Source organism: Tyto alba, unplaced genomic scaffold, assembly GCF_018691265.1.
Source record: "Tyto alba isolate M040663 unplaced genomic scaffold, T.alba_DEE_v4.0 Super-Scaffold_22, whole genome shotgun sequence".
In the NCBI taxonomy this organism is placed as follows: domain Eukaryota; kingdom Metazoa; phylum Chordata; class Aves; order Strigiformes; family Tytonidae; genus Tyto; species Tyto alba.
Genome location: NW_024881296.1, coordinates 8789441 through 8808911, shown reverse-complemented (window position 1 = coordinate 8808911; position 19471 = coordinate 8789441). Strand labels below are relative to the sequence as shown.

Sequence of the window (19471 nt, the reverse complement as noted above, 5' to 3'; positions counted from 1 at the left end):
TACAGTAGAACTGCTGCATATAATCGTTAATTTCTTCCCTATTTCAGCTGAAGTTGTCTGCTTTGTGCGTAGCCATTAATATATACAAGCTTGTGTAAAATAATTCCAATGGTTGTCCAGTGGTGTACGTCCAATGTTGTATTTAAATTTATTCAAAGAGGTACGTTTGCTTGCTTTATCTCTATAAAATCATAGAACACTTCTGGCTGGAAGGGTTCCATGAAAGTCATTTGGTACTAGCCCAGGGCTGGTTAGTGCAGGTTGCTCAGGCATGTGTTCGGCTATGTTTGAGGATGGCGGTTTCATGGTCTCTGATCCAATATTGAGCCTCTGATCCAGTGTTTGACCACACCAGTGTTTAAAAAAAAAATTAAAAATCAATCTATACATTGACTTGGAATTTCCCATGTTCCAGCTTGCATCTGTTGCTTCCCACCCTTCCATTGTACATCTCTGAGAAGAGTCTGGCTCCTTCTTCTTCATAACCTACGCTATATCTCATTAAGTAGTTGCAGACAGCAGGAAGATTACCTTCTGACTTTCTCTTTTCCAGGCTGAAAAAACCCAATTCCTTCTTTTCCTTCTGTTATTTTTCAGTCCCCTGACCATCTTAGTGTTCCTCTGCAGGACTAGCACCCTTCTACCGGCGAGCTCAAAGTTGTACACAGTACTCCAGATGCAACCTCACAAATGGAGGGGACAGCTCAGCTCCCCCAGCCTGCTGGCTGTGCTCTCCCCCATACAGCCCAGGGTGCTGCTGGCCTGTGCTGCTGCAAGAGCGCGCTGCCGAGACCTGTTGATGTTCTTCTTTCCTGCTCACTTAAAAAATACTTAAAGTGTAGCAAAAGTTTTGGTCTTAGACCTGACCTGCCTACTATGTGGCTTGGTTTGCTTAGTGAGGGTGACATACACCAGGTTAGCAAAGAAGTTGGATATGCCAGTGAGGAGGTAGATGGGTAGGACTGGTGAATAAAACTGTTGCATTTAAAGTATTCCATTTTTTCCACAGGATGCACTGGCTTAGAAGAGCTCATGGGGATTGATCCTTCATTTGAAGTGTTCCAGTCAAGTTTGTTTAGTTCCACATCCAAGGGCCTGGAACGCAGTGTTCAGTCTAAAGCAGTAAATCAGCAGCTGAATAAGAATATTTCATTGTTCCTGATTCACTTGTCCCCTTACTTTATGCTTAAGCCCGCCCAGAAGTGCCTTGAATGGCTGATTCACAGGTAATCCACTGAATAGCCTATATGCCAATAGATGAGGTATATATAGAAGTGCCAGATTTTTTTTTTTTCCTCGGTGAGAAAAATTTTTAATAATTTTACTTTAGTTTTATGAAAATGCAGGTTAAAATGTTAAAAATATCTATTTGGGCTTAGTCTTTATGGAACCAGACATTCTTCTTTTGCCAATTAGATTTTTCTCTTTTGATAAATTTCTGTGAAAATTTGGATCTATCATGATGTTCTGTATAAAAGCAGTTATTTCCTTGCCTGACTCACCAAATTTGCCCAGCTCTAGACATCAGAGGACCTAGAGAGGCATTTATGTAATATGCTTTTAGAAATGAGCTGTGTAAAATACCTAATTTTCAATATTAACTCTGAACCGTGAATAGCATGCCCTTGTATTATGAAGTACCCTTATTTCAAGGTGATGTAGGAATGTGTGAAGAAAAAGCAAACCAAGCATCTTGTGAAGTGATGCTGTATTTATTTATATGAATTAACCTATCCATATGCAGAAAGTGTAATATTTAATTTCACAAAAGGGTGGGCAATTCTGTTGATACACCCTTTGAATCACAATTTTTTTAATATATGTATTATACTGACATTCATGCTAGATTATTGTAATTTTTAGTTTAATATTGAAATCTATGCAGGAGAAAATAAGGTAGTCTTAAGTCCTATAGGTACCTAAAATTACTGAGAATGAGGAAGAAGATTGCTGGTGCTGTTTCTTTCCTCTAGCACATACAGACTGGCTAGTGGCCACCTTGGGATTCTGGAGTGTAGGTGAACTGTATGTCTGAGTCAATATGGCAGTCATCTCTTGTCTTGCTTAAAAGCAAGTAAAACAGGTGTCCAGAGAAGAATGTGTCTGGGTGCTGGGTTTTGTTCGTCTTTCTTGGACTTCCAGATAATTTTTAACTGTATGTATATATGTGTTGTTCTTAGATTTCACATCCACCTCTACAATCAAGATAGTTTGATTGGTTGCGTTCTGCCATATCATGAGACTAGACTATTTGTGAGAGTTATTCAACTTTTAAATATAAAAAACCCAACTCATAAATGGCATTGGATGGATCCAATAAGGGTAAAGTGTTTAACAGATGAAAGTTGGGAGAAACTTGAGAGACTTTGTTAATAATACCTTGACTCTGTTACTACGCTTATGAATATGGTCCACCTCTTCATGTGGTTAGTTGTAGAACTGAAAGATTTAATTGCAGGGATGGAGCCTGGATGCCCACCTGTTGTTTCTGCTATGTTTCTTTATATTTAAAGTTAATTATAAAAAGCTTTGATTGTAATTACTCTTTGTTTTGGCAAAGTTAAATTATGCTTTTAGGGTGCCAGTATTTACTACTGCTAGGAAGATATGTCAATTACTAAATATGTTTATTTCAATATAGATTATATGTAATGCTCTTCATCGTCTGTCTTAACGTAGATACAAAAAGTTCCAGAGAGATGTGTGGGTTTCCATTAGTTATTTCAGTTTAAATGGTGTTAACTGATCAGTAAGGTTAATTTAGAGATTATATTGATTTTTATTTTGGGTGGTTTACTTTACCCTCGAGTGTTCTAATTTAATTTCTTTTACCATATAAAGAAACCCGGAGTCCCACTGGCAAGGGGTACTGTCATTACACACTGCTACAAAGACCTGGATTTCATGGATTTCATCTGCAGCCTGGTGGCAAAATCTGTGAAGGTTGTTCATTTATTCTAGAACATTATTTGTTTGTTGTCACTTGGTTTTCTCCATCTTTGTATTTGTACAGTATTGTGCTATTTACTAACATTTTGAATTACATATCAAATAGTAAAAGGAGTAATTTTATTAGTAAACTATGTGAAGAGTTATTTTCTTAGTACTAGTAGAGATGATGGTCTGTCAGAAACTTTTGTAAGGAAGTGGCTGAGAACCAGTGAGCCATGACAAAACAATCTGGCGATACTGTATTACTTGAAGATACTGTATTGCTTCAAAGTACTTAATTGTCTTAATTTGTTTTATAAAGTCATTCCTGCTATTTGTTTGTAGCTGTGCTTTGAATTTGCGTATCTCTTTTGGGGGCTGCCGTGGGTGTTTTCAAGGTACATTTTCAAATATTGATGAGAAATTAAAATTGAGAATATTAGCACGTGAGTGGGTTTATTTGTTTTTTTCAGTTAATGTCAAGTAGAGAGCTAGTTTGACAGTCTCAGAAGACTAAGATGTGCAACAGTTCCAATTATTTAGAGAACTAGAATGCGTGTACTGTGAAACTAAGCAAAGCACACACAATATCAGGGTTTGTTGACAGATGTAGTAGGGGGTTTTAAACATATACCTGTCAGCATCTCGACTGTCCAGTTCTCAGTCTTGAGCATTACACCAAAATCACAAGTGATTTAGGTTACTTCATTGTGATTAACTACAGTAGCTGAGGAATAGTACCCGTTTTCTTCTACCTTCTCTGCAAGGGGTAGCAGTAACCTCTGGTGAGCATTACTGCTAGGACGCGGTGATGGCTTAGGTTGTGCCAGCAGGAGCTGGTAGAGCTTACATGCTGGAGTTCTAGGATTTTGCTGGTTTGGGGGGAAAGCCATATGTGGTGATGTCTGAACAAGTAATTTTTCTGTGGTCCAGGTCTTTTCAGAGTGTCCTGGCAACTCAGCTCAATTGAGAGTTCTTCTTGTGTTTTACGCCTCCACTGTTGTATCAGCTCTTGGAGCCACAGAGAAGATAAAAGACAATATAGTCTCTATGCTGCTCCCTTACATCCAAAAGGTACATGAAGCTTTGTTTTCCTTCCTGTGTGATGAAGTGTACTGTGTTCTGCAGGCATGTGTCTGCAGATAACATTTAAGAGGGACATTCCATGTGAAATGTATCATATCACTCTTAGCCTGCTTTGAAACATCAGGTGGGTGAAGGTCCATGAAAAATAATGTTTTTTCACACCTCAGGTAAGCACTTTAAGAACTCTATTTCCTACTCGGCATGAGGAGTGGAGCTGTGAGAACTGGATACAGTGTTTGAATGAACCTCTTTGCCTTAGAGACTTTATCATGGTAAACAATGGGGAAATGGAGTCAGGGTGGACAGCCTGCCTTCATAGCCGCTTTCCTCTGGGATTGTTGCTCGGTTAATGAACAGAGCAGCAGTTAATGATTGTGTCTTCTGTATGCATGCATCCTGTGTGACGGCTTTTTCTTCTTGAAAGTTGAGTTTATAGATCCATTAAAAGTTAACACATGGAGAATAAGGTAGTGTGATTCCATAGAAATTGAAATGAAGAGGATTTTTATGTTAATGTACTCTTTTTTTTTTTTTTTTTTTTTTGTGTGTGTGTGTGTGTGTGTTAAAAATCCACCTTTATCTCTTTTCCTAGGGCTTGAAATCCTCTGTAGAGGATTACAGAGCTGCAACATACATGATAATCTGCCAGATAACAGTAAAAGTGACAATGGAGACTTCCTTGGTGCATTCCTTGATGTTGCAGATAAGCAAGACATTAGATAAAGTGCCCTCATTGGTCAGGGATGGGGTGGCATGCTTGAACCTACTTCTACAAACTCAGAAAGGAGACAAACTTGGGAAAAAGTAAGTTTATGGCAATTGAGTTTTCCTACTTTTTAAAAGCTCAGACTGCACTTTGATAACTTTAATTTTTTTATCCTCCTCATTGAAGGGATACTTTCCTACCAGAAATTTTTGTAGTTGACATTTCAGAGGGCTCAGAGGTTTCTTTGGCTAACTTTGAAAATCTGTATGCTCGCTACAGCTAAGAAGTTTATGGTGCGAGTCTGTCAGCTGTTGGTCCTTCTCCTGCCATTTCCATTAGTGAAGGATTGCTGTCAACATGCAAAACTGAACCCTGACAGTAAGAGCTTCTCTTGAAAGTGGGAATCCTGGATAAGAAGGCAGCATAATAATGGCAGTACAAATTTGAGGTTACTTGAACAGCTTAAAAGTTATGTCCATTCAGTGAAAGGGCTTTGAGTTCATCTAGTTTGACACCTGAAGTGTAAGTACTTTTGTACCACCACTTCTTTGGTCCCACAAGTGGGGTGTTCTAGAAGTACATGTGGTTATTTCATTCCCATCGATCTGTCTGCCCTGCCCTGGTACAGTTGGCTAGTGCTGTTAACATGCAGTTGAACACGCTGATGGGAGTTCTGCATGCTATCAGGAGTTTGTTTGCTGGCAGAGAGGTTCCCGTGGGTATTCCAATGGAGTAAGTCTTCACTGGGATAAGTATGGGGACTGCCTTCTAGATACTTGAACACAGTCATAGAACAGGAAAATGAGTTAAAAGCTAAGGTGTGGGGAACTGAGGAGAGGCATGATTTATGCATTATGCAGCGTCCAGCCAGGTGGGTATAAAAGGAGACAAGATGAGAGAAACTTTTTATTAGCAGGAAGGGAAATTGCTTCTACTCTCTTTGAGGATCTCCTGTCATTGAGCTATTATTTCTCCTCCCTTCCTGTTGCTGCTGCTGGGTAATAGATATGCTCCTTGCAATGTGGGGATATCTCTTCATGCAATCCATACAAGTATTTCTTCTTGTACTAGCAACTTCACAAAAACATAGGTATGTTCACTGTGCCACTGCAGCAGCTGTGCTCAGCGTGACACAGCAGTATCCTGTTTTCTTCTTGGATATTAAATGCGCCAATAAACCTCAGGCAGTAAGGAAGTGGGACCCTCTGAATCTTTTCAGTATTTGTTTATAATGAGGGTGTTACCTGATGCTGAAAACTGAATCCTTAGGATGTCTGCATGGTTTGGAAGTGTTGGTAACATGGATGAGTATACCTACTTTGTTTTAAGTTTCCCTGTTCCATTGTGCAGGCCGTTTAATTATCTGTGCAAAACCTCTGAACTGGTACCACTTTTGCAAAGCCTTTCAGCAAGCTATGATATCTCTCCTCTTCTGCATTACCTGTTGCCTCACCTTGTTTGCACTGTCATGAAAAGTGATACAGGTAAGTTAGCATACATTTTTACAATTTTCTTGAGTCTTGAGAGGAGATGGCTGTGGTGTCATTTTAGCTTTGTAATTTTAGCTTGCTTCGGCTATTAAAACTGCACCAATACATGTGAAAAGCTGATTGAGCTTCTATGTGTCTGTGTTGCTTTTTGTTTTTCCAGGCTGTCCTGGTTTCAACTGTGATACAGCTAGTTTTCCTCCTTAGTAGCTAGAATAGTTCTGTATTTTGGACTCAGTATGGGATTTGGTATGAGAAGAATGTTGATAATACACTTACGTTTTCAGTTGTTGCTAAGAAATCAAGGACTTTTCAACTTCCCACGTCCTGGCAGAGCAATGGACTGAAATTGGTCAATGAAATATTCCATACCGTATAACATCATGCTCAGTATATAGATGAGGGTTGGCTGGGAAGCTCGGGCTCTTCCACGATTGCAGTTTTGGGATTTCTCCCTCCTGGGATCGCTAGCTGGAAACAGGCTGGGCATCAGTCAGCAGGTGGTGAGAAATCTGTCACAAATGAAATATTTGACATGGTTATGATTTAGCAGCAATTCAGGATTTATTAATAGTGTGAGGTGAATCAAAAGGTTGAATTTTAGCAGCACTTAATTGACCGATCTAAAGAATAACAAGGTGATTTGGTAGAATATGCTATAATTAAAACTGCAACTTAATTACAGATTTGACAATGGCAAGATTCACGCTAACTTACTAGAAGGTACCCTAAACCAAAATATATATATGTACATACGTATAAGGGCAAAACATACACGCAGACAGAAATATTTGGATCCAGTGAAATATGTAGATGCTCACACTGGTGAAGGCAAATGTGTGTGTTCACACACATAGATGGGTAGAGAGGTGGATGGAAAACACTAGCTTGTAGTTAAAATGTCCCTCTTCTTGAGTTTAGAGTAAATATTTCCAGTGTGTCAGTGTTCCTCAACAGGCAGTAATTGAGCCTTGGGAAGTCTGACATCTCCCTGGCCCTTCGTCAGGTTTGTCGGCAGACTGTCTTTAAACCTTGAGGCATCTGAGGTGTCCCACCAGCTCAGGGGAGATGCTGGTCACAGCCCGCTGCGATCCAGGAGAGCTCGGAGGGTCTCACTTAGGGTCACTATTTATAGGGTCTGAGATAATTGACTTCCATCGGGTACTTTTACATTTCAGCTCAACTCGGATGATGAAATACTCTGGTACTTTCCACCAGTTGCACAGGCCCAGAACATGCTAGATTTTGAAGTTGCTTGTGTCATCCTCTTTGGGTCGTGACCCAGGTACAGATGTACTGGGCTGTCAGGAGGTGATTGGTTATCATTACTGTTCCCAAGTGGTCTGGGAGGTGGGAGCCAGGTGCATTAAGGGGGTGCCTTAAAGCTCTGGTCCACTGTCTTTCACAGTCCATGACAGGTTGGTATGTGGCCCCGGGAGGGGGAGTCACACCGAGTGGCCTGGGGCGGGCTGGAGGGGGAGTTGCACCACCACATAATTGCATTGTGCATCACCTGTTTGCATATTTTATTATTACTATTATTATAATAATTATTATTTCAATTTTTATTACATTTCTATTATTAAATTGGTTTTAGCTCAGCCTACGATTCTTCTTATCTTTACCCTTATAATTCTCTCCCACATCACCCTGATTGGAGGAGGGTGAGTGAGCGGCTCTCTGGTGTTTGGCTGCCAGCCGGGTTTAAACCATGACACAGGCCCTACAGAGGAGGCTGGTTTAGGCATAGTTATGTCTATATCACTTTGTTTTAGATGTTGATTTGTAGTATTTCAGCAGTAACTTAATTTTTATGTATGGAACTTCTGACTCTTAGAGATGTATTGTAGTACTGCAAAATCATTTTTTAGGTAGATTACATGTACTTCATATGTAGTTTTAGTAGAGATCTATGTTTACCTGATGAATTACACATGCCTGGGAACAGTCTGGGACAGCAAGGCTGAGTGTTAGTAAGTCTGCATGCACTGCAGATTTGTAACTGCCGAACGGTGATTGGGAAAGCTTTTTTGTTGAAAAGGTCCAGCTTGCTGTAAGGAGTTGCTGGCACAGGTCGTGGTAGCAGGTCTGGAACTTTTCAAAGCATACTTGAGTTTATTGGTAGCAATACAGCCTTTGGTGTTTTAATGATGTTGGTATAAAACATTGCTAGCAGCTCACTGGGAGTTTAGTGCTAGCAGTCAACACCGTGGTCTCCAAGTTGTGTGCTTGGTTCACCAGATGATGATGCCTGTACAAGCTATTAGCTGTAATCAGTATGAGGGGGTTATTCTCAAACTATTGTTCATCTTTTATGATTGTGTGTTGTCCTTAGAGGAACAAGAAGAGTCTGAGGAGACAGAGAATCACATTTACATCAGACACCTTGAAGCTATTCTTCAGAGTATACCACTGGAAAAGGGTTTAGATCACCTCTTGGCTTCGTGAGTTAACTTCGATTTATTTTCATTCTGTAGTACTACAGTAATTTCTGGTAATAACAACTAATTCCTGACAATGGCATTAGCATTATATGAGCATGTTTTTCTGAGTTCATAAGTTAACTCCAAACCTGGATTTTGAATCTGAAACATTCAGTAATCCAGAAGAGCTGTGCTTTTAATACTTGTGGGAGTACTTGTGGGACAGAGTGAAACTTCAGGCTAGGAGCAAATCCGTACTTGCAGTGTAAGTAGTGTGTATTAATCCAAACCTGTTTAGCAGTGTGCTTTATAAGATTAATGAAAACTGTACTATCCAAAACATCGTGGCTTTTTGTTTTGTTTGGAATTTTAGCAAGTTTCTTGAAGAGTTTATCTCCTGTGGTACAGAGATTGTCTCTAATCCCACCCAAATGGCTGCACTCAATCAAAAGATGCTTCCTCTCATCAGACTTCTTGAGAGAAAGTAAGTTCTGTTTTTCTGTGACAGACCCATAGTCTGTAGAGTGGTGATGTCAGATATGATCTTGGTTTATTGGGTGTAGTAAGCACAATATTCTTGCTCAAATAAATACAGTAAAAATAATGGACTCTTAATCTTTGTCCAAATTTTATTTCACTGATCTTTCCTTACATATTTTGTTATCACTGTAATATATGGAGACAGACCTACTGGCTTTGTACAGCTGTTTGCTGTGTAGCATGACCTTTTCTGCTCATTATTTATCCTAGTGGTCTGCATATAGTTCATCTGTGTTAAGACATGGTTGATTGCCTTTGCAAAGCTACTTGAAATAGCTGGTTCGAATGAGTGCATATGTGTTCAGCTTCCTTGTATTTCTCTAGTAAATACATGTTTTTCTGTAATGTACTGTGGAAAATGTTTGAGGCTTTGTCTGTTGGCAGGTATCCTAAAGCCTTAGACTCTGTGTTGGAGAAGCATCTAGAAGATTGCACAGATGAGGCTGAGCAAAATCTTTTCCACCAATTTATTTCTCTTTCATTAAGCTGTGGCAAATATAAGGTAGGTAGAAGATCAATTCATGATCCTAGCTCTTATCTGGTTATACTGTCAGAAGTCTGATATTTTGGCAAAGTTCTGCTTTCTCGTCCTCTTACTAAAAATAATGTCCTTTCCCACTGAAAAAACCCCAAACCCCTAACTTCCTTAAATGGGATTTCTTGGGGGGCCTTGATCAAAACTGGGGTAAAATCAAACCTGTCAGATGTTTTAAGTTAGTGATTATCGTGAATAGTCATGACTCAGAGATCTTTTAATGGTTAAAATTCATACGTTTCCACCTGCCTGAATTGCTATCAGTAATTTTTTTTCCTTAGGAACATGGCCAGTGCGTATACTGTAGTGGCTGATCGTGGCAACATGGTGGAGCCCAACAAGGCCGCATCTTAAAGATTTTTGTCAGTGTCAGAAGTGTCTGTTTTGGGAAAGTTGACAAACAGTCTTATTGCTGTTGAGAGAAGGTGGCTCAGTCCTTTTTGTTGCGTTGATTTTATGAATGTTTACAGTGGAAGAATAGAGTGACTACAGAGTTTTTTCTGTGCCATTTCTGAAGAGCAGTTGCAACTCAGCCTAACAGAGAAAAACCATGAGTGCAACAGATCTGTCCAAGTAATTTATCATTAAGAGATGTTTAGTATTATGGCTGCTGTTTGCAATGATTGAAAGACTGAACACACTTAGGAAAAGATGATAAACTACCTAAAGAAGTGCTTCGTGTATTTTTGTACTGATTTAATGAAGGCACAGAATCTGTGACTGAATAAGAAGTGGATTAACAGAAAAACAAGGCATGCAGAACAAAGGCATATGACTCTCATCTGGCCTTTACAGTTCCAGATATAATTGCATGCAATTGGACTGGCAGGGATGCCTTTTTAACAGTTTCTATCTGTGCTCTGTCACACTGACAGTGTCACTAGAGCTTTCTCAGAATCCTTATCGAAGTGTCGTGCTTTCCTAGGACAAAAAGGTGTCTGTGGCTTACTGTACTTTTCCAGCTGTATTCCTAAATCTGTCTGCCAAAGTGAAGACAACCAAATATGAAACAGTTATGCAACACCATTGTTCTGTAATTGATGCTTTTTGGGTCTGAAATATACAGGTTTTCTTCTGGTACCAAAAATTGCTGAAATAATTTCTCCTGTTACCCTTATATATACTTAAAATATTTTTAACATGCAGTGAGTCACTCTGAGATCTGTATTTCAGTTTCTGGAAGACTCTGATACCTCCCTTCTGCTTAGTTTGAATCATCCTCAGCCAGCTGTGCGGGTCCTGGCTCTTCAGCATTTGAAAGAAGCTATTGAAACATCAAAGGTTTGTCCTGAATCTCTCACTTACAGAACTGATTTAACATATAATGTCTTCAAAAAGTTGTTTGTCAGACATATCAATTGAAGATGAGTGATACGTTAAACTACTCATAAGTCATTCTTGCTGGTTTTCATGGTATTTTTGATAGGCTTCTGTCACCACTTTCCTGTGTTCTGGAGTTGATGTGGTTCTTGTTTATTAAGCTGATTGTAGGATAAGATAAAATCAAAGTTAATGGATACTTCTGGTTTTCTTTCATCTGTTGCTGCCAGTTAGTCTGTCTGTGAGGTTTAATTTAGGTAATGCTACTGCTGATGTTAGGTTAGATGATGTTAGCATTGAGATATTTCATTAAAAGCTTGTAAACTGTGCTACCAACAAATGACTCTTTTATTTATCCCTTTTGGCTCTTTTTCATTTATTTTTTCAGGAGGGCTTTGATCAGTCTTTCATAGAAGAAGCAATTTTTGACCGGCTCAAGGATGACAACAGAGATGTTGTCATGTCTGCTCTCAGCTCTTTGGAGGTAAGTGTGTATCTCTTGACATGTCGGTGAGATTTTAGCTTGTCTTGAATATGTGTGTCTGAAATGTATTCTTTATAACTGTCCTTCTGCTCATGTCCTTAGTGTACGGCTTTTGTCCTTTAACAGGACGAAGCAGCACAACTTTAGGAGGCTTGTGTTCACTGCCTCACAATCCCCTCCCAAATTTCTACTTTCTGATCTTTCCCAAAGTGTCTGCAGTTAACCTGAATTTACTGACTTTTTTTTTTTATGTAGCTGCTAAAGCATATTTTAATCACTGATTATTATTTGAAGTGTGCTTCCTGCCTATCCTGTACATTTTTCTATAAAAATACAAGCCATGTCACTGCACCATTTTCTATCCAAAAGGCAGATAACAACTCGTTACGCCAGTGAGAAGTACACAGTTGAGTTTTTCCATATGAGAGTCATTTGGTTAGGTGATAGTGGCAAATTCTTAAACTCCAGCTCAGGTTTACTGGATAGGACTCTGGTATGCATTGCACTGATCGTTTCCAGCTAGAGTAACCGTCTGTCTTTATTGCTTCTGCTAGTAGTAGTGGAGGATATTATTAGCAGTAGTATAATTGGTCTTGTGTGTTCATTCATTCTCAGGCACTAAAACCAGGAATAAACGCACGTGAGTGCTTCTTTAGCTTTAGTGTCTTTGGTTAATGCATCTTATTTCTGTCATACAGGTGCTGTGTAAAGTAAAAGCCATTCTTACTTAATGATAAAGTGGTTTGCTTATTGTTTATCAATTTTACCAAACATTTCTCCACTCAGTAAATCTGTACTTTAGCCTATCAAAAGGATATACTGGGGAACCTTAGAACTTCTGTTTACACTGATAATATTTTTATTACATGATCATCAATAGGAATACAATTAGTGATGCTTGTTCCCTGTTTCCACTTGGTATAGCAGATGCATTTTCTATTACAATATGGCAGATTATTTTGTGTTTTATTACGCTTTCATTTCTTTTACTTTTCAGATTTTCAGGAAACAAGTCAATCCAGAAGCAGTAGTATCGAGTCTTTTGAACATCTTTCAGAGAGCTGATCTTTCAAAAGATGGAAAGTGGTACGTTTGAGCCTCTTCAGTCTACATTCTTTCTGTATAAATTAAATTTTTAAAAAGTAACTCTGAAGAATACTTTTAAAACTGTTTTTCACTTAAAATACTTAGCATTATGTTATATCCCGTGCTGAGTTACAAGAGAAACATTTTATTATTTGTATACCATTTCCTATGATTTCCTTATTTGTTCTTGCTGCTATTTGGACTCAGAAAATCATAATGGAAAATGGAGAACAAATCAAAGAAATGTTGCTGGTATGATTGAGCAATGGGGTCTTCACCGTGACTTTTTCTCTTTTAGGTACAAGGTTCTGGAGCGAGCAATAAAAATTTTAGTCACAGAGGAGATTTTGAAAGAGAAAAAAGAACTACTAGGTGAAGCAGTAAAGCAGTTAATACCTTTTATGGTAATCACTAACGCAAATTTGAAGTCTTCAGATTGGAAGATGGCCGTTTGTCTGTCAGAATCTGATCTCTGCTCCTTACACCACTTACTGAAAGGTTGGCCAGAAGGTAAAGCATTAATTGTAACTAATTTGGTAAAAATAAAATCATGACAATTTAAGAAGTCATCATTATTGAACCTAAACACTTAATGAAAGAGACTGGCTGTCATTAACAAGGTGTCATGCTGTCAGTGTGAATGGAGTTCTTTAAAAAAAGTCTTTGAAAAGATGAAGAAATTGTCTAGTATGTTTCTGACTGTTTCTAAATATTATTGAGCCACCAGTGTTTTAATATGTGATTTGTATACCTAAATTGACTGATAATTATTTTTTTCCTTGGACTAGCACTTGAAGAGGCAATTAAATCTAGCAAGTCTACAGAGTTGATTGGAGTGGCCAGCAATAAAATGATTCTGCTGTTTTCTAAAAACATTACTTCAGGGGACCCTTCCTTACTATTGCAAATGGTATGTGTACTATGTTACCCTAACCTTAAGAGATCTTACCTTCCAGGTGGTCACTGTAGTAGAACAAATGCAATACAGAAGAATTTTGTATGTGCTCTTCTTAGAATTAGTATGCTATCCTCAAGCTGCTAGGCAAATGTAGGTATTGCATAACAAACCCCAATATGATGTAAATAGAAGAGATTTCTACCTTTAACATAAAGAAAACAAGCTAAGCTATTACCTATTCAGACAAATGATTAGTGTAACTAAATTCCATGAATTTTTATTTCCCGAAGAAGAAATCTAGAGAATGAACAAGTATACCTGTGTTCATAAATAGATGTTTGTGCATTCCCAGGTTCCAAAGAGTACCATTACAGCAGACAGTAACTTGTTACCACTCATAGCAGGTAACAAGGATTTAATTGGACGTGCAAATGAAAAGCAGTGTAAAGTCACAGTGAAGTCCCACTGTCCTACAGACTTTTTCTTGGTTTTCTTCCCCTCACTTTTCTAAGGTTGATGATCTGATACTCGTTGCTGAAACGGAATCTGACAGTGTGAGACGGAAAGTAACTACTCATATAGTTGGTTCAGTGCTTGTTCAGTGCTGCTGCAATACACAGATGAAAGGAAGTTATTTTTCAGTGGCTATCAGAGTCTTCCATTTCTTGGATAAAAAAATAAGAAATCTCAGAGCTTGTGATCCTGCAGAGGTAAGATGTAAACATTTTGGAGAGGGCGTTTTTTTTTGTAATGGAGTAATCTTTTTATTGGAGAACGAGAACTTCAGGAATCTTGCGGACTGAAAATCTCACTTTCATTTCTTTTCAGAGTAAAAACACCCTTGGCAGCAGTGCTAGAAGCTGCCATTAAGAATTTCTCTTACATTTTACCACTATAGCAAGTCTGCATTAAAAAATTAAGAACTCCAGAGCTTTAGGCTAGCATCCCACTACCTGTTTAAATTTTCAGTGCTGTGGGCTTGGCACAAAGTTTGGGGCTTTTCTGCTACCTACCCTGTTGCATCATGTGGTGTCATTAGTTATTCTGACCTCAGATTATTTCATTAGAGCGTTTTTTATATATACAAGTATTTGAAAGATCTGGATTATGTTGCTGGAACAGAGCGAGATGAAAGGATTAAAACTGAATGTCTAGAAAATGCTGAGAGTAATTCCTAATCCTTCTGAACAGCTATTTTAGAGAGATGAGTATTTTACTCCTCTGTTACCTCACTTACATACACTGTTAACTGTGGTAGTAAGAGCTGGTATAGATTTTGAAACTGCAGATGCAGTTTTAAAAGTAAAATCAGAAATGTAACTAACTTGATAAGGATACCTCTTTTGACATTAGAAGTTAAATATTGCTGAATTTCAGTGCTGAATTTGTCTTCTGTTGCATAAAATTGTGACAGTATACATTAAAATTAATTTTCATTCACAGGAAACTCCCCTAAATTGGTCTGTTGAAACAATAGAGGAAACTTTGGTGCCTCAGGACTTGTTAATTGCATATGTAGAAAAGCTCAGTAGTGATCAGACTGCTCATGCAGAGGAGTCAGCTATGTTCTTGTTCTTACTGAAAAACTTCATTAATGGCCTAAAACCTCCTCTGTCCTTTTCAAAAGGTAGGTCTTAAGGTTTTGACTGGTTTTGATATCAATGGAGTGAAGAAAGGTGGTTGTAGTTGTTTTTTTTTCTTTTTCTCCTTGTCCTTGGAAGTTGCTGGAATCAAGCCTTGCTTCCCTAACCTTCTTCCTTTGTTGTTGTTGAGATCTGTAAATATTACTTACTTGTAATTACTCTTAAATATTACTTACGAAATCAGCCAAACGTATTGTCTTCTTTTAACTATAGATGTCTGTTTTCTCTTGGTTTCTGAAGGTGTTCATAAGCATCCACTGTACCTTATTTATAACCTATATTTTTTAGAGGAAACTTGGTGGAATCCAGAATCTCTGAATCAAGATAGCCAAGACTACCTGCACCTGCTTCTGGGGCTATTTGACCTACTTGTCTGTGGAGCCAGTGAGGGAAGCAATGCTGTTCAGTACAGAGCATTGATGAATGTCTTACTCAAGGTATTTTTTCATTTGTTGCTCTGACATCAGTCATCAGCTATTATGCAGTTACATCATTTTAAGGAACACCGAGAAAAATGGAGAATTAATCCTGCAACACTGCCTGTGACACGCTAGTACTCTGAGCAGTTGGAAGTCTAAGATTCATCTGGTTAGTTAACCCTAATTAAAAGTAATAATAGAGAACTAAAGTAAAAATACAATAAATAGATCAGTTAAGGCAAAAGTGAAAACACTGATTTGCAGAACAAGGTCAAGAGCTTGAAGCCTGAGCTAAAAGTTTTGGTCCTGTCTGGGAGCAAAGCAAACAGTTGCTCTGTAAAATTTGTTAGTTTTTAAATAGAAAAATTGAAAGGAAAACTTCTAGAAGGCATTGCATGTTTCCTTATAACATCATCTCATGTTTTCTCACCCACACTGAGTGATACGTTTTTGTGAAGAGAGTAGAGGATTTTGGCAGTCTGGATTTTAGATGACAGAGTAATAACTACATTGTGAGGAAGAGAAGCAAGTAAATGACATAAAGCCACTGATGTGGGAATTTGATGCTGTTTCATCAAGAACAGCATATGACAAACACAGAAGGAGGAAAGAATAACAATGTTTTCATAGCAGAACTTGTTTCTGATGTTAATTCTTGTATGTAACTTTGTGTATAAGTATGGATGGATATGTATGGATGAAGAGCTCTTAAGATTCAAGAGAGCACCTTGCAGATAGGAAGCATGCTAGCTATTGCCAGATCTTGTGGTAAGCAAGAATTTTAAATTGATTTGGAATACTCTTAGGAGACAATGTAACAGCTTCAAAATCAGAAGCTAGCCTCATTACATTTTGACAGAAAGGTCCTACAGCAAAGTAATAATTGGAGGTAGATGTGTGTAAAACTGAACCGATTCTTCTTGGAGCAGCTATTACTATTGGCAGGGAAGAAGGCACTCTGACCTGTGTCTGCAATGGTCAGTGATACATTTATGATTGAGAGGTCGTTAATAATAGAGCACAGACTGAAATTACAGAGCCTATACAGCCAATCCAGGACAAATTCTAAAAATAAAGTTTTTGTGCTGAATATTCAGCACAAAGTTGCGCTGTACAAGGAAATTGGTTGATCAAATCTTTGGAGACACTAGTTTATAGACTTCTGAAAATCACTTTGTATGACTGACTGAAAATGTCAGGGCTTACTTAGAACGCTTTTAATACTAAGATTACAGCTGCACAAAACAGGTAATAGAAGTTCTTTATTTTGCATGTAACAATTTTCTTGTGCAGTTGACATACTACCCAAGTTCATAAGGATGTTTCCAGTCTCCTGTGATTTTAAAAAAATGCCTTGTATTTACGTACCTATAGACTACAAGTTATATGTTACACTTAAGCCAGATGTTAAGAAACATGTGGAATTGGATACCCAGGCAAGTGCTGTTTACGCAAAAGCATCTACTCAATAACTCTTTTTCCCCAAAAGACACTGTTTCTGACTCTTTACTTCTTTTTCTGTGTATTCCTTTGATTTGGGTGGTTTATCAGATGTTGTGAGTAGTAGTTTACCGAATAAATTAAAGTTATTAAACAAGGGCTTTTCTCTTCTTTCTCTTTTTCTTTTTTTGTGTTAAACTTAAGGTGCACCTAAAAGATTCAGACGCTCTCTTCAAATTCCTTTCAATTTTATGGACGTACAGGTATAACCTTTCGAATCATCTGAAATATGAAGTCAGCGCAATGCTACAGACTCAAGCTCTGTATATTGGCTATGCACTGCTTGAATCACAGACATACCAAAAGAAGAAACAGCTGCTATTGCCATCGTCTCCAGGTAAAGTAAAACAGTGTCTGTCTCTCATCTTCAGACTTAATCACAGTGTTTTTTAATTGTGTGTAATTTTACTATATTTTATACCTTGAAGGGTATCTCTAGCTATTTATGTTCAGCTGTAGTAGGCTGAGACATCTCTCTTTCTTGCTGAGTTGCTGCTGCAGTTACTAGCCCGCACTTGGAAATGGGTGAAACTGTTTTGTGTTTCTTCAGCACTTTTACCCTTAAAAACTCCTGTGCTGAAGAAGTCAGTTACAGCACCTTACTTTCTGTGCAGCATAAGGATGTGGCAGTCAGTAGCAATCTACTCTGAGCTTAAACATAAATATAAGGACTGTGATGAAGTTCAGAGCCATGGATCTGTGAGATTCATGTTGGTTTTGTGTAGTCTAGAGGTTTACGGTGAAAAGAGATGACTTTGGAATTAAAAAGTAATGCTGAGGCTTCTTCAGGGACAGATACAGTAAAATTCTGATCACTCGTTTCATTCTGTTGTTTTTTCCTCCTTCCTTCCCTTACTATTTTTGCAGTGGTGGTATCTTTGCTAATTAACTTGGGTAGTCCTGTGAGTGAAGTTAGAAGGGCTGCTCTCAACTGCCTCCATTCCTTGAGAGCGATAAAGGAGTCTCTATTTCATCCTGTTCTTCAGCATTTGGAGGAAAAGACAGAAGAGATCATATCTGACCCTACATATATAACACAGGTATTTTTGTTAAGGTGCACAGTAACACAAGTTTTGTCTATTGCTGTGAGCTCCCGTTTTTCACTAAAGGAAATCAAGTTAACTTGGAAAGTTCATTGCCTTTGTGTACCATAGTGGACTAACTTTTTTTTAGTGTTTTTGTTTTTTGTTTTTTTTTTTAAGGACTATAAACACTGAAGTGATTTATTATCTATAGAGAATTGAGAATATCAGTCAAATAAGAGGTATTAACTTGTGGCTTATTTACAGATAAAGAATTCTGTTTGTATCTAGATTGCATTATTATGAAAGCATTGAATAAATGGTGTTCTAAGTCATTTTTATTGCTGGGAAAAAAGCTTAATTTTCACTTTATTAATGAACTAGATTATGGAAACACTATTTGAGGAGCTTGAGACACAATCAAAACAGAAATCCCAGAAGAAAAAATCGTTGGAAGCTTTGGAAAGTATACTTGATGGTGTACAGAACCCTATTTTCCCATCATATATTGCAAGACACTTAATGAAAATTCTTCATCAAGTCCATGGGGAAGTAAGTGCTGCCTTTCTAGTTGTTTTATGGGTTCTGTACTTGACTGAAATGCTGAAATAAATTTTCATTTAGTAATAAAGCAGTTAAATAACTTGATAATGTGTTAGACTGTTAGGCATTAAGTTGATTCTTCTAATAATATGCAGTAGTACTGCATGGTGTGATTTAATGAAACAAAATATTTGCATGCTCCATCCAGGAATGTGAGGGCTTCAGAGTTTTGCACTGGCGTTCTTAAGGAAATTCCCTTGTTCCTGAAAAAGGCTGTTTCAGAAGAAGATTCTTCCAGAAAGCATTTATTACCTTGGTTAGATAACAGTGAATATAGAGTTCTCTATATAAATGATAACATATTAGGTAGTACTATCAATTTTATTTGTATGTATTAACCTCCTCTTATCTAGTATATTCAGAATTCTTTAAGTGCTAGAAAGTACATGAGTTTAATGTTCAAAAAATGAATGAAATTGTTAACTTCTATTCTCTGTTCAGTTGTATGTGTCTTGTAAGGATTGCGAACTGCATAGAGGATGAGCGTTATTGCTTAACGTTTGGGTTTTGTTGGAGATGGTGATAAATGGCTGAAAAAAATTGCCTTGTTTCTTCACTTTCAAAATATGAAAAACTACTCTTCAAAAGAGAATAGTAAAGTAGCAGATGGGCATGTACTCATGATAATCTCACAATAAGTCTTGTATTTTGCCTCTTGAGTAGCTGTTGCATAAAATACTGTATGCAGTGTGTTACCAGAGAGGGGATGTTGCACTAAAATGTAGCTGTGCTATTGGAAGTTTGTTAAAATGAGAACGGATAAGAATTTCTGTTATGGATTTCTTCTG

The 19471-nt window shown here is 37.9% G+C and overlaps 1 protein-coding gene across 1 annotated transcript in view; it reads left to right on the top strand.

Annotated features, from left to right (window-relative positions):
* The window catches only part of HEATR1 (HEAT repeat containing 1), a 39051-nt gene that overhangs the window by 1230 nt on the left and 18350 nt on the right, over window positions 1–19471 (top strand). Inside the window, exons 2-21 of the mRNA XM_033008588.2 lie at window positions 1010–1226; window positions 2181–2322; window positions 2842–2943; window positions 3865–4005; window positions 4610–4821; window positions 6074–6207; window positions 8546–8654; window positions 9007–9117; window positions 9558–9675; window positions 10882–10989; window positions 11417–11512; window positions 12510–12598; window positions 12897–13108; window positions 13387–13508; window positions 14009–14206; window positions 14940–15123; window positions 15428–15576; window positions 17203–17395; window positions 17926–18098; window positions 18465–18632. Of these exons, the coding sequence (XP_032864479.2) occupies window positions 1010–1226; window positions 2181–2322; window positions 2842–2943; window positions 3865–4005; window positions 4610–4821; window positions 6074–6207; window positions 8546–8654; window positions 9007–9117; window positions 9558–9675; window positions 10882–10989; window positions 11417–11512; window positions 12510–12598; window positions 12897–13108; window positions 13387–13508; window positions 14009–14206; window positions 14940–15123; window positions 15428–15576; window positions 17203–17395; window positions 17926–18098; window positions 18465–18632 (2978 nt within the window). The remainder of the gene's footprint in view (window positions 1–1009; window positions 1227–2180; window positions 2323–2841; window positions 2944–3864; window positions 4006–4609; window positions 4822–6073; window positions 6208–8545; window positions 8655–9006; window positions 9118–9557; window positions 9676–10881; window positions 10990–11416; window positions 11513–12509; window positions 12599–12896; window positions 13109–13386; window positions 13509–14008; window positions 14207–14939; window positions 15124–15427; window positions 15577–17202; window positions 17396–17925; window positions 18099–18464; window positions 18633–19471) is intronic.